The 13,970-nt window shown below is 47.4% G+C and overlaps 1 protein-coding gene across 6 annotated transcripts in view; it reads right to left on the bottom strand.

Moving 5' to 3' along the window:
- MAD1L1 (mitotic arrest deficient 1 like 1) overlaps positions 1 to 13,970 on the bottom strand; it is a 320,369-nt gene that overhangs the window by 26,775 nt on the left and 279,624 nt on the right. The window contains exon 18 of one of the 6 annotated variants that reach the window (XM_052680324.1): positions 10,923 to 10,955. The exons of the other annotated variants lie outside the window; for them this stretch is intronic. Within the exon in view, the coding sequence (XP_052536284.1) occupies positions 10,938 to 10,955 (18 nt within the window). The 3' untranslated portion in view covers positions 10,923 to 10,937. Of the gene's footprint in view, positions 1 to 10,922; positions 10,956 to 13,970 lie in introns of those variants that run through there. 6 annotated transcript variants of the gene reach the window in all.

The raw sequence follows: 13,970 nt of genomic DNA, 5'->3' as shown, positions 1-13,970 counted from the left end.
ACACGATGGGCTCTTTGCCTTCACCCCAACAAGAGTCAGGATCCTTTCAAAGCCCAAAAAAAAAAAGTCATTTTTAGACCATTTTCTAGTGGGCAGAAGCATTCTCCTTTGTAGCTCTAGACAGAGCTTGGCTGAACCAGATTTTTCTTCTCTAATCAAAGGTTCTGTGGGTCCCTGGCTCACGGTGCAATGCATTTCCAGCCTGAAGCTCATCTCAGTGCTATGAAGCCCTCTGCAAATTGAAAGGCACACGGAGTTCAGAAAGGTGCTTCGGACCCACCTTAATTAGCACTGAAGAAGGAAATAGTACTTTCCTGGCTTGCTGATCTCCGGAGAAAAGTAACTGAATAAAGTGGCACATGCCAATCAAAAAGGAAAAGGAGGCAACTCTGTTCTCTTAATTAACGCCACTGGAGATGGGGCTGACGAGGCCCTTGTGGCAGAATTGCTGACTGCGGTTGTGTGGCCTGGAGCCTGCTAGGGAGCAGCAAAATAACACAGCAACACAAACTCTATCCACCCACATTTTCTGTTTTCTCTCCACCTTTGCTTTCATAACCGTTTGACCATTCCAGTATTATTTCCTTTCAAGGTAAAGAAAAGCTCCATAGATTTTTTTTTTCCCCTGTCCTTTTAGCTCCTCCTTTTTGGCACTGGTCTCCTCACACAGAACGGTGTGCAGAACGCGGCAGCCTCCCTGCATCATTTTGCTTTATGTCTGGAAACATCTGTATGTGCAATTAGAGAGCCAACTCCTTTTATGTCCCTAAATGAGTAGATTTAATCACTGCCATAAGAAGTCAAACCCCACTTGGGCAACACAACTCAGCGAGGCGATTCTCCTTGCAGTCGCTCCCACAGGACCAGCCCTACCTGTGAGCAGGATCAGCCCCTTGGGGAAGCTCCAGGCCCTCCAGGTTTGTCTTCTCCACAGAAGCAATTTCGCAAATGTAATTAAGGGAAGCTGTGGGATGCCTCCCTGATGTGCTGAATGCATCTCACCTGCCTCCCGTGGCCCTGAGAGATGGAAAGGAGAGTGCTGGTGCAGGCTTGTTGCGATGCCAGCAGGGAGGAAGCAGTGATGGGGCTTGGCATGCAGCAATGCACAGGGCTTCCTGCTCTGCGAGGTGTAAGGAGAACTGTGTGATAATTTAGTACAAGTAATGGATGTTGGGATTCCTCCAAAGCCAACCCCTTTTTCTCTTCATCTTCAGCCCTTATCCAGCCCTTTACATCTTGTCATCTTTTTTTCTCCACCATTTCCTGCTGTTTCTCCATCACAACTGAAGCTCTGAACCCCGCATCAGGGCTCCTTTCCCCACAACACTGCCTGCCTCTGCTCCCCACCTGGTCAGCCCTCACCCACAGACAGGCACTTGGCCCACCTGTCCCACCAGCTCTGCAGCTTCCACATCCATTTCCCAAGCAAGATCCCCTCCTCAATACCCTTCCATAATGCCAAAAAAAAAGTTAGGGAAACACAACGCATGCTGGCCAACAGCAGAAAGCACGTCACGCTCTGGAAAAGAGCATGGCTGGTGCAATTAGTGTATATGCAAAATATATCATCTCCATTTTCCACTCCATCAGCCCCCTGTGCCTGCACAGAGCCTCTGTCTGCTCTCAGCGCTGCTGCACAGACCTTGGCATGCATTGGGAGTGTTCTGTTCACCTTGCAGTTACATTTTATGGCGTGCTTTCCAGTGGCCACTTCTGATTCAAAAGGAGTGCTCAAAATATACTCGGTCCTCAATTTTTTCCCCCTTAGATTTATGATCTGCCCCTCTGGCATGTAGCTTTAAGTCATTTTATTTCAAGTAGGAATATTTTAAGAGTAATCTGTACGTGCGTGTCAGGGAAAAGAATTAATTATCGCTCTAATTAAAGGGACACTGTTGAAAATAATCTCCCTCTTTTCCTGCTGATTTTGCCCTTTTTTCTGTGAGTAAGCTTTACATTTTTGCACGTATATATTTCTCAAGGAGTTTGAAATTAAAAGGGCTTATTTTATTTATGCAACAGTACCAACCAGAAGTTGTGCATCAGCAAAATGCACATTAGGCGGGTGGCAAAAGCAAACATCAATGATTACATGTAGGTCCTCGATAAGAAATAATAAGTAGTATTACTATTATTCTTATTATATAAAATCCTGGATTACTTCAAGAAGCCTAAAAAGCATTCCAACTCCCCCAGGCTGTACTTGAGGTTTAAGACTGTAAAACACATCAATTAAATGCTGCAGCTGCACCACGCTTTAATAACACCTGGACCAGGATCACAGAACGGCCAGGGTTGGAAGGGACCTCAAGGATCATGAATCTCCAACCCCCCTGCCACATGCAGGGCCACCATTTAAATCTAGACCAGGCTGCCCAGGGCCCCATCCAACCTGGCCTTGAACACCTCCAGGGATGGACGGGGCATCCACAGCCTCTCTGGGCAGCTGTTCCAGCACCTCACCACTCTCTCTGTAAAGAATCATAGGAGCACACGGTGGCCAGGGCAGGAAGGGAACTTAAAGCCCAACATCCCAACCCCTGCTGTGGGCTGGTTGCCCCCAGCGGGTCAGCAGCTCCCAGCACAGCAAGCACTGCCTGGGCGGGGGGCTCAGACAGAAGGGAGCTCGGCTTGGCCAAGTGCTGCCCATGCTGGGGATGGAGCCACCTGTCTCTGTGAGCTGCTGCCAAACTGAGCACAGCTATCAGACATAATGTCGGAGCAGCCTATGTGCATCTCTTCATGTTTTGCCTTCGGGGAGAGAAGGTTTCTGTAACCACAGCATTACGGGAGTGATAGACAGGGAGAGATGGGAACCGCATCAGCCGGCACAACGCTACTTCCAGGGACCTCAATTTAAGGAGGAAAAAATCAGATTAATCCCTCGGAAAATGTCATTACACAAAAATATCTGGCAGTCAAGAGGCCAATTAAGTCCGTCATTTGGAACTAAAAAAAAACCCTGGGAGTATAGTGGAGAGAATGAGGCAGAGCTCACAGTGGGACGAGTGCGGCAACGCACGGAGTCCCAGGATTACATCAGCACTATGTAAGGCCTCCCTGTATAGAAAGACCAGCCAAGGTTTGCACTTTCATTTTTGCAAAATCCAAAGTCTCCCACCTAACCACAGTGGCAACCCTGAGCTCCCAATCCCACGACACAGCTATTTTTCCAGCAATACTCAAAAGAGAAAAAAGGGAATACTGGACCACTGCATAATTCAGCGTGTTTTGACAGCCACCTTCGGGGCATATCACACTCGACTGCTCATCACTCCTCAAAGATGGATACGAAAAGAGGCTGCAGAAGGGGACACTAGATGATATAATGGAGAGGCAATTAAAGACCACAGAAACCCAAAAGGCAAACCAGCTGCATCTTTCTCTAATTTATAGGACACGGAGCAGACAGCATGATTGATTCATACATCTCTCATCCTATCAGGAGGAGAGTGGGTATGCACTGGTAGGAAATGATGTACAGCATGGGAACTGCCAGCCACGCGGCCCCTGTTGACAAAGCACTTTGTGACACTTCTCTTTCTTCCCAAGGGGCTGCCTGTTGAAAATCCATCAGGGTTTAGCAATTTCTCCACGCATTAAGGCTTTAATGAGATGCTATGATAGCCTCTCAAAATGCAGTCAACTCATGCATGGAGCTTGCTGTACCCGGGGAAGCCTGCACTACATGGAGGAGTGACTTGAGCAGCGTGGGCCTCGTGCATGGATTCAAAGTTAAATAAAACTCATTTAGAGCTCAGAACCAGTGAAACATCGTCTCTTGGCAATTTACAGTAGATCCTTCCCAGGAAACACCTTGGAAAAGCAGAGCTTTCTCTCTTTTCCTTTCCCTGAATGCTCTCCAGAAAACTCTCCCTTACCTTATCCACTATCACCCCCTAGATGCTGAAGAATCACAGGCAACGGCACCAAACACATCTGCCTCCTCTCTTGTGCCTTAGGAACTGCTTCCTGACTGACTCCATTTGCTATAGAAACCTTAAAAACATCATAACACAGTGTTAAATTTAATACAGAGATAGCAAGGATGGGAAACGCCAACAAGCAGCGTGAATAGAATTGTATGTCTTTAAAGCTTTCTCTGGAAAAATACAGATGATGGAAAGAAACTGTGCTGGAGAGATCTGGGCTGCTGCCCATAAATCCAGAAGGAAATTTAGTCCCCAAAGCTCTGGAAGTTGCTATTGCTCTTCTTGAAATGAGCAATTGGGTAATCAGCGTTAATATTAAACAGCTTGTTAAAAAAAAAAAAAAGACAATTCAAGAGATTCTGCCTTCCAGCATCAAGAGACAGAAAGAAAATCTCAGACTAAAAAATGGTGCATTTTGCTCATTCCTGAATTCACAGATCTAGCTGTACTGACCGTGATAATAAAGTATTGAACCAGGGTCACACCAGCTTCCCCATCCACATCCCCTGCAGATGTGCAGATGTGCCTGGAGAAGATTTACAGGGCAGGGATGGGAGGGGAAACCCATGGCCACACAGCTATGGGTGCCCATGGCACAAGCTGCACGCATGGCTGCTGCACAGCAAGCAGGTTCCTTCCCAGCCTGGGGGGAAACACGACTGCAGCTTTGATAGAAAGGGGGAGATGAGAGTCTTAGGAGACTGGGTATTCAAAACTTGAGCTTATAAATGCTTTTAGGACTAGACAATTTATATATTTATATACATATATATAAACTCTATGCTTGCAGATATATACGCATAAACTGTATGCCTGCCACGCCAAGTTCCCTTTGCCAGCTTAAGTCCAAACAGAGACCTTTAAAAACAACAGCAAGTCAAGTTTCTGTATATAAACATGCCACTGAATGGCACTGCTTTGAATTTAGGACTTCCCTGGCTAGATGCAAGTCTGGGGGCCGCGGGAAAGCAATGCATCTTCCTTTCCCAATAGAATGAATTTCTGCTTCCGATCGCCTGGCACTAAGGGGAAGATTTTAAATCTGCCTGAAACAGCAAGCTTGCCTATTCTGAGACCTGAGCAGTCAACATTATTTTAAGGGGAGGGAGGCCGGAGGGATAGATGAAGCAAAATATGTTAAGCAAAGCAACTTTTCCTTTTACAGTGGCATCTGTGTGCCAAGGCTGGAGCGTTTGGAACAGGAGCAGGAGTGCTGGGGAGGGATTACTGCGGGGAGCCAGGCATCACTCAGTGGACGGAAGTTTCACATTTGTGCATCCCTGCAGTGCTAGCTCCAGCACAAGCAGGTATTTTTGAACGTACCCTCACACCTGTATGATTGCAGTGTGCAGGTATGCAGGGTGCACAGCTCGCACCGTGCTGCACGGAGCAGACCCAGCCTGCAGCCAGCTTCCTGCTGCTACAGTTGCTGCCTGCAGCACCAGCGGGGTTAACAAAACCCTACGGATCCCAGTGAAAACATTTTATGCCATCTGTATTTACCTGAACCTAACAAGGCCTTTATCAGCAGACTGAAGTTTCAGGGGCAGGCGACTTCTGAATCTGAAATGAAAATATACGGCCTTTCCATCCTGCTCTGGCTCCAGCAGCCTTGCAGTGGGTGCACTTATCTGACTCAGCTCTTTCTCAGGAGGCTATTAATTTTTGGCTCTATATGTACAGGTCTATTACAGGCCCATCCATAACCCACCCAGAGAGCCTGTAACACTGCCAAACAGCACGCCTGGAAACAGCAGGGAATTGCACCAACACAACACGGCCCGGAGAGGGGTAGAACACCAGTCCAGCAGCCCTGGGCTGCAAAGCAAGAAGCGATGAAGCAGCACATGTTCCCTTTACTGCTGCCTGGCTGTGGCTGCACGCATCCTGCTCCCACGTGCACCTTCTGTGCTACAAGCCGGGGCAGTGAGCACACATCCTTCCCCAGCTCCCCTTCCTCTTCCTCTCCCCGTCCCCTTGCTCTCAGTTTTCACATTCACAGGCACATGCCTCCTGCTCCCAAGAAGTCACAGCTGCAAACGCAGCAGTACCTGCCTGGAATTGAAAAGCCGGACATTACCACATCGTCCAGCTCTGCTGACTTATCGTTTTGCTCTCACCTATGTCTCATTATCCTGCAGTTTCTTGCCAGGCCTTGGCTTTCTCACCACCTTCCTCCCCCTGTGCCTCTCTGCCCTTCCCTTTAAACATGGGTTCGATGCTCTCTCCGTGTTGTGCTCTCATTCCCTGTGCCCCCCACTGATTACACCCCAGGAGCTCCTGCTGCTGCTCGACCCACACTATACCTCATCTTCCCCCTGCAAAACAGCACCAGAGTTGGAGGAGGCTCAGCACTGCAGAACGGATACTGCAGCTCATTCCCATCTCTCACAGAGAGGGAAAAAGGCGCAAAACTTGGTCAGAAAAGCTGCAAAGGACAGCAATCAAAGTACAGCAAATCAACTTATTGGCTCCTGCCTTGCTTAGAGTTGACTGCATGCCCCTGCATCACAGGTATGCAACTCATACCAAGTGGTTGCCAAGTCCCAGCCCACTTCCTTCTCCATTTTCTGGAAATACTGTCACTTTTTAACTTGCTCTTTGACTGGCACAGAGAAATCCTGGGAGCATTAATCACATCAAAGTCGCCTTCCCTTGCACTGCCAGGGGCCCTGTGGAGACCATCCCATGTGCTCATGCAAGCATGGCACCAGCAGTACATACTAATGGTCTCAGGAATCTTCTGGTTTGACTTTCATCCTCTTTCTGAGGCACAGGGAATAAATACATTCAGAGCAGAGTGCAAAAAGGGAAAAAGAAAAAAAAAAAAGGAAAGAAAAAGCTCAAGAATTACTGCAAATCAGCCGAGTTGGAGGGAACATCCCGGACTGAGCAAAGTGTACCATCAAAGGAGGGCCGGGAGCACAGCGGGCAGCACAGAGCCGTCAGCCCCTCTCACTCACAGTGCTGAGGCTGTGGGAAGGGCTCCTGCACAAAAGGAAGGACTTTAAATAAAGATGAAGCGGACACAGCCACATTGTTGCTTGGCCAATGAATTTAATCTTCACCTCGGAGGTTATCAGACACAAGACCTTTTCCGTGGCCTTTCCCAACCCCTCCACTTCTCACCAGCAGGTCTGTTCACTCCTGAATATCTGGACTATTAACGCTTAAAGTTCCCCACTTCCCTCCTCCCAGTGGTTATGCCATCCATTGCTCAAGCCTAGTGATGACCTCTCTGTTTCCTTCCCCATGCACAGTCCTTGTCACAACCATGCTCCCCTCCCACACCCCACCATCGCCCTGTGCCAATATTTCCAGACCTAGGTCCCATCTCCTCTGTGTTTTCTCTTGCCTCTCTGCTCAGATCTCTCAAAGGCATCTTTGAACCATGTCCTTGAATTTGGCCTCAGAAGCGCTCAGCAAATCCCACCATCTTTATCTTTTCACTCCTAATCCTTTGTTCCTCTTCTCCATCGGTATTGACAACTGCACTCTTTCTTTCCTTCTTCTGAATGTTGAGTATTCTAAAGGATTAGCCCTTACAGTTAATTTGTAACTCCACTTAAGATTCAGCATTGCATGCATATGACAGGCTCAGCCGAATGCAAACAGTTCAGCTGTGAGACACCATTTGGGCTGCTTCTCCTTGGGCCAGGGGAAGGGATAACAATCCTGTGTTCTAACCCTTTTCCCCATTATTCTGCTTTAAGTGCCAAAAAAAAATGCAACATGGAGAGGTGCTACAACATGTATTTGCTATCTCTGGAAGCCCCCAAACATGAGGAAAATGCACAGCTGCTGCTTTGTCAGGGTAGGAGGAACACCAGTTCACAGACAACTCGTATCAGAGAACAGCACAAATTAATATTAGGGGCTTCCTTGCCAAGCAGCTTTAACCACACCGCAGAATGCATTTCCTCCCTTCCTAATGCCCGGCCCCTCTCTCACCTTATGGTAAAGAGCCTACGGAGCCACCAGCATGAAGCTGCTCTGGATGCCAGGGAGCTGCATCACTAACCCTGAGGGCAGAAGGATCCCACCTGATATCCACCCTTTGAGACCAACATTTTCGAGCTCCTTGGCCACAGCTTGCTCTCTCCAGCCTGCTCTCTTTGAATGAGAGCCATTCTGATGGGGGGGGAGGAGGAAGCTGGAGGAGGACGCAGCAGTCTCCAGAAAGTGATTTTATCCAAGGCAGCAACTGAACAGAGCTGCAGCTTCTGCTGCCTCCTCAGCTCAGCGTAGAATGCAGAAAGGGATCCAGGTGACATCATATGATTTAAGAGTTAATTAAACTGAGTGATGTGCTCTAACAGCTCCAGGTGTTTATTTCAAGGTTCTACAGTGTTTAGAAGGAAAGAATGGGGGGGGAATCTAATAAAGAATCTGGTGAGTGTTACATTAAGAAGTAATCGCATTGTTAAATCACTCTTGGTTCTGGAGCACTTCTAATAACTTCAAACCTTGGCAATTCTCACCAGCTCAGGCTCATTTCCATCGTTTCGTTGCCCTCCTTCACAGAGCTGGCAGGTTTTTCCTTTTAGGAAACCCAGGAGAGAGCCGTGCAACCAGGCAGCGCATGCAGCAGCCTGGAGGCTTTGTGCTTCAGCCCGGGCAACAGCAACACCTTTGCCTGAAGGCACATTCGATCCCTTCTGAGCACTAATGGACCAGCTGGAATGGTCCCATCCCTTGCATGTTGCTGCTGGCTGGAATGAGGGCAGCCCAGAGGCACAGCACAGCGCCGGGCACGTGGGATTGTTGTTCCACATCCCTGCCAGCCACCCGACGCCAGCCCAACTGCATGCACTCCTCAGGCATTCACCACCTTTTCTTCTATAGGTTCAAAAATCTCCAACTTTGAGTCTTTAGATCTCAAGCTTTGCGAGCCCTTAGCACCATCTCTATTCAGTATGGCTTAGAAAACCACGTAAAAACACACGGTGTTGAGCAAAAGCAAAGAGAGAGAAGCCACAGGAGCTCAGGGAGGCGAAAAGGAAAGGAAGGAGGTTTCAGTATCACCAGCGCTCACCAAAGACCCTGAGATATCTCAGAGGGCATCGCATTGAGAAGAGCTCCCCTGCATGTGAAGGAAAAGTCCAATTTTCCATAATTTGTCAGGTTAATAAATGACTCTCCTCTTCTCCCTACAGCCTCTCCTATTACCAATTCTCATGCAGCATGCTGGAGCCTCCTTTCACTATTAATACCACTCACTGTGAAATGTAATTACCAGCTCTATCACAAAGCGTCAGGCACATTTATCCACTGTACACACTCGCTGACTCCAGATCACATCAGTCACTGGCAGGCTTGTTCTGACAACGTTGTCCAAAGGAAAAAGTGTCTGCACAGACTCCTGGCTAACTTAGGCCACTTAAGCATGGTGCGAAACCATTCTGTGCAAACAAGAAGCAAAGAGACATGTTTAATTTAATACGGACTCATAATTTAAATCCGACAGGAAGAAGGGTGATGGGCAGAGCGGAGTGTTTGTCTGGAGAAGATGGATGAGTAAATGCTCTAGAAAGCGAATCAAAACCAAACGAATGGCTCCCTCCTCCAGCCTGGCACAAGCAAAATCTCTCCTCTGCTTTATGCTTTAACTCTCCTCATTACGTTTTGATTAAAGTCAACACAAAGAGCTCACTAGCTGTCCCTTGCTTGTGGCTTTCTCCTTCTCCCTCCCTCCCTCTTTTACATCTCTTTTGCAGCCATTTCCCAGCAGGCACATAGGAGACCCACAGATTGCACTGTTCAGTCCATTGCCATTTGGGGAAGCTGCAACTCTCACAAAGGGCACTGGCTCAGCCAGATGTAGCAGCTCCAGCTTTATTTAAAAATCCTATTAGTTGGAAGAGAAAATAATATACATTCTTACTGATATCCAACTGACTCATACATTAAGTGTTTCCAATTCTACGGGGCTAGAGGCAGCCTTTCTGTCCTGTGTGAATATCAAATACGTGCTTTGAAGGCGGAACCTTCATTACACTCAATATTCTTGCAGCTGTTTAAAAGCAGGCAGCCTGAGCTTACAACGGGGAGCAGATAAAAGGTGAATTTTATTTACAGTTGAGTGTTAGCACGGGGATGTGAACATGGAAATCAAACCGGAGAAATGCAACTCAAAGTACTTCTGACAAAATAAAGTAACAACAACCAGAACACTTGAGAAAGAAAGGAGCAGAACTGGAACTGGATTGGTTATGTTAACTACTCATCTATTGGTGTGCCTCCAACATCTGGGCTATGGCGTCTGCGTCTCTACCCAACAGATTATCACCCACAGTGCTTTGGATCATCTTGCAATATTCAGAAACGGAGCTCTGACCACCTTCTGGCTGTGCCATGCCCAGCACAGCTCCCTCTCCTTTGCTCCCATAGAGGTGTAAGAGCCTGTGCTCAGTCACGGCCCCATGGCAGCTGACCACCAGTGCCTCCCAGTTCCCACCAGTTTCCTTCAGCCAGGGGAAAGCTGCCTTCAGCAAAACGAAGCGCTCAGAGCTTTTCTCTCCAGTGGGGAAAAAAAAAACAACAACCCAAAAGAACAGAAAAGGAGAGCTTGCAAAAGTTCAAGTTCTAAAGAACAGGATTAAACCGCTCCAGATGAGAAAGGGAACCAAGTGGGCGTCTTCCAATTAAAATAAAGCACAACACTGTGACCTGCTACGGCGTGTCTGTCCAAGGTGCACATGGAAGCAACCACCGGAATAAATCTCTGTGCACCTGAAAGGCAAGTAATGGTGCTCCCAGAGCCTGGCAGGATCAGATGTTCCCATTTCCACATCGCTGTGCTCTTCAATACCCAGCAAACGCAACCGGTGGAGAGGAGAATGAAGCAGCTGAACTTCAAACCTTTCCCACACTCCCTTTATTTTTGGCGTCGCTTCCAATAATGATTAATTTGTGGATCATCTTCTCCTAATCTCACGCAATAATGACATTTCCTGCTTTGATTCGAGCCTTTTTAAGCACGCTGGTGGCAGATGGCAGGCTGTACTACGCAGCAAGGCCATACTGCAATGGAAGCAGGAAGGGTTATTAACAGAAATAGTAACTCTTCAAAATCAAAGAGGTGAGGGGCCCACGGAAGAGCCCCGGTTTTTACACCTGAAACCAGTTATTTGAATGCATTATGAATGCTGTAAATATCCCCGACGGATATAATGAAAATGCATTATTAATTTTCACTCATTATTAATGAACTTACAAATTCGCAAGTGATGGAGCCGTGACGGTGTGAGGGAAAGGTCATGAATAATAACTGGAAATGAATAATATATACACAGCTCACAGGATACTATGCTGTAGTGCCTCATGTTTATTTAACTCAGCGGTGCATTGACTTTTTATTCTTCGCCAGATAATAGCAGAAAGAATTAGAGGGACTGTAATCTCTATTAATTCAACATAACAGATCACAACAGGCAGCTGATCCTTCTGAAGGGAGGCTGCTGTGCCCTAACACCAAAAAAGCAGGGATTCCCCTCTGCTCTCTTCTGTCACTCTTCCTCCGTGATGCTCATTCACTGCCAGCACTCAGAGAATATCAGATTTAGAAGGAGCCATAGCAGAGTCAGAGATAAACTCATGGCAGTGAGGGCAACCAGCCCAACATCAGCAGAGACGTGCCCAAATCTCTGGTGACATCCCCATGTGACAAACAGGGGGAGGCGAGCCGTGTGCTGTGTGCACATACAGACAAATTTGTTTTGGTTCCATCTGTTAGGACTAATTTGTTAATTATTAAATAGATAATTTATCATCGCTGCCTGCTTGATCGGTGTTTATTATCCACTGTCTGAGTGCTGTGTGAATAAAGATGGGTTTAATTAATAACGAAAAGTTCAGGCAACTGCAAACTTGTGGTGGTTGCTTTCAGGCCCTGAACAACAACGGGGCTGGGAGGAAACATAAGCAATTCCAGTCACCAAATGTCACAAATGAATTGCCCCTGGATGATGGAGAGGAAACTCTAAGTCCTAAGCCGTTCACATAGCACTTTCCAACCCATTCCACAGAATTACAGAATCACATTTCTTCTCAGGTTGCACCCAGTGACTCCAGTAATCACAAATCGTGAGCAAGCAGCTATCCAGGGCTTGCTTTGGTAACTGTCCCATGTCATTCCCAGCCCCACAGAGGACAGCTGTCCCCCCACTACATCTGTTCAGACCATCCACAAACCAGAGCCAACCAAACCATCTGCTCCCCTGCTCTTGGCCTTAGGTTGGAATCACAGGATCTTCCAGGTTGGAAGAGACCTGGAAGATCATCCAGTCCAATCATCCACCTACCGCCCAGCACTGCCTACTGAGCCATGTCCCAGAGTACTCCATGTCCATGGCTCTGGAACTCCTCCAGGCATGCTGGCTACACCACTGCCCTGAGCAGCCTATCCCAATGCAGTATTACTCCTTTAACACTCTTTTAAGGAAGAAATTCTTCCTAATATCCAGCCTGACCTCCTGCTCCCCAGCACAACTTGAGGCCCTTCCCTCTCATCTGAAGCCCATCCCTGCCCTTTTCTACCCACCATCAATCTGTCAGGGCTCACATTCCTCTCCAGGTCCGCACAGACTGTAAGACTGATATTTTTTGTGAGGCTTCTTCAGCAACTGCACCCTTCATTACTTTTCATTTAAAAATTACACTTGTCATTCCTCAGACAGAGCCTCAAGTCCGGCAGAACGACGGACGCCCACATGGCAGCCTCCCCCACCACGTTTTGCTGCTGCAATGCAGAACGGGGGAGTTGGCTTTTATGGTTAATTTTAAACCTTCAAAACAGACTGTGGCTGCTACTTTCAGATTTTAGTTACTTAATTTAGGTGAACGGGGGTGATGGGAGAAGGAGGGAATGGGCAGGAAGAGGTGATGGCAGGAAGCAAGAAGCTCTTGGAAGCTTCCCGATACGATGAGCCCTGCAGCCCTTGCTTCATGTGGTAAAACACGAAGGAAAAGGCCCACCTGCATCCCTACAGACTGAGAAGCACAAAGGTTTCATAAACGAAATTCCATGAGGAATCTCAAGAGAGAGCAGAACATCCTCCTATAGACCACAGGCCACATAAATAGACAGCAAAAACCCTGACGTGAGTGAAAACAGAGAAAGGGACGCTGAGTGCACACAAAGTGATAAATTCCAAGGAGCCAAGGACCCAACCCACCAGCTACTCAGTCTTCTCAACAGAGGCATCGAGGGAAATCAAAGCAAGGAGATGATACGTTACTTGATGAAAGGCATTTTTCAGGTTAATGGACAGACCACAAATAGCTATGAGAGCCTACAGTCATGCACCTAGCAAAAAGATGCATCACAGTTTGCTCCTGGTGGGAAAAAGACGCTCCCCAGAACATTAATTCAGCCAGATCTTGGGGGAACCTCAGGTGACATTTTGGTTGCATCTCCGCTCCCTTCTGCTGCTCATCATCAATTTAACAAGTATTTTGTACAAACGAAAGTTTTCTTGCTCAATAAATTAATTATGGCAGAGTAAACAAAAACTTTTTAAAAAATGCATGTTTTGATGCGATTGCTTTTTTTAATTGGCTGGTTTAACATTTGAAATTTGATTTAATTTTCAACTTGATTATCCTCACCACGGGGTCAGGCTGCCGGAGACACAAACGAGCTCTGAAGCCTCGGGCGCTCCCCAGCGGGGCTCCCAGCAGAGCCTGCTCCCTGCTGCGTGCTGCCAGCCCCCTCCTGCTGCCATTAGTGCTGTTTAAGAAAGGAACATCAAATTCACACCAATGGAAGACATACTTTTCCCAGCTCTCCGTCAGTAATTCTGAAATGATGGTGCTCCGGAGCCTGGGGTATTAATCCCAGCTCTGACAGCTTCTTTCCTTAATTGCTTCAGTGCAATCTCCACGCCACCCCAACTGTCTTTGCCCGTAAAATGAGCGACGGTAACAAGAAGGAATGGTGTTGAATGGATTAATTATGTTTGGGAATAGCTTGAAATAGGAATGCTACAAGCTGGGACCAAGGAAACCATTGCATTTTCAATCCTGTGGCAGTACAAG

Source organism: Tympanuchus pallidicinctus, unplaced genomic scaffold (assembly GCF_026119805.1).
Source record: "Tympanuchus pallidicinctus isolate F22 unplaced genomic scaffold, pur_lepc_1.0 scaffold18, whole genome shotgun sequence".
NCBI classification, from domain to species: domain Eukaryota; kingdom Metazoa; phylum Chordata; class Aves; order Galliformes; family Phasianidae; genus Tympanuchus; species Tympanuchus pallidicinctus.
This window is presented reverse-complemented; position numbering and strand designations above follow the sequence as displayed.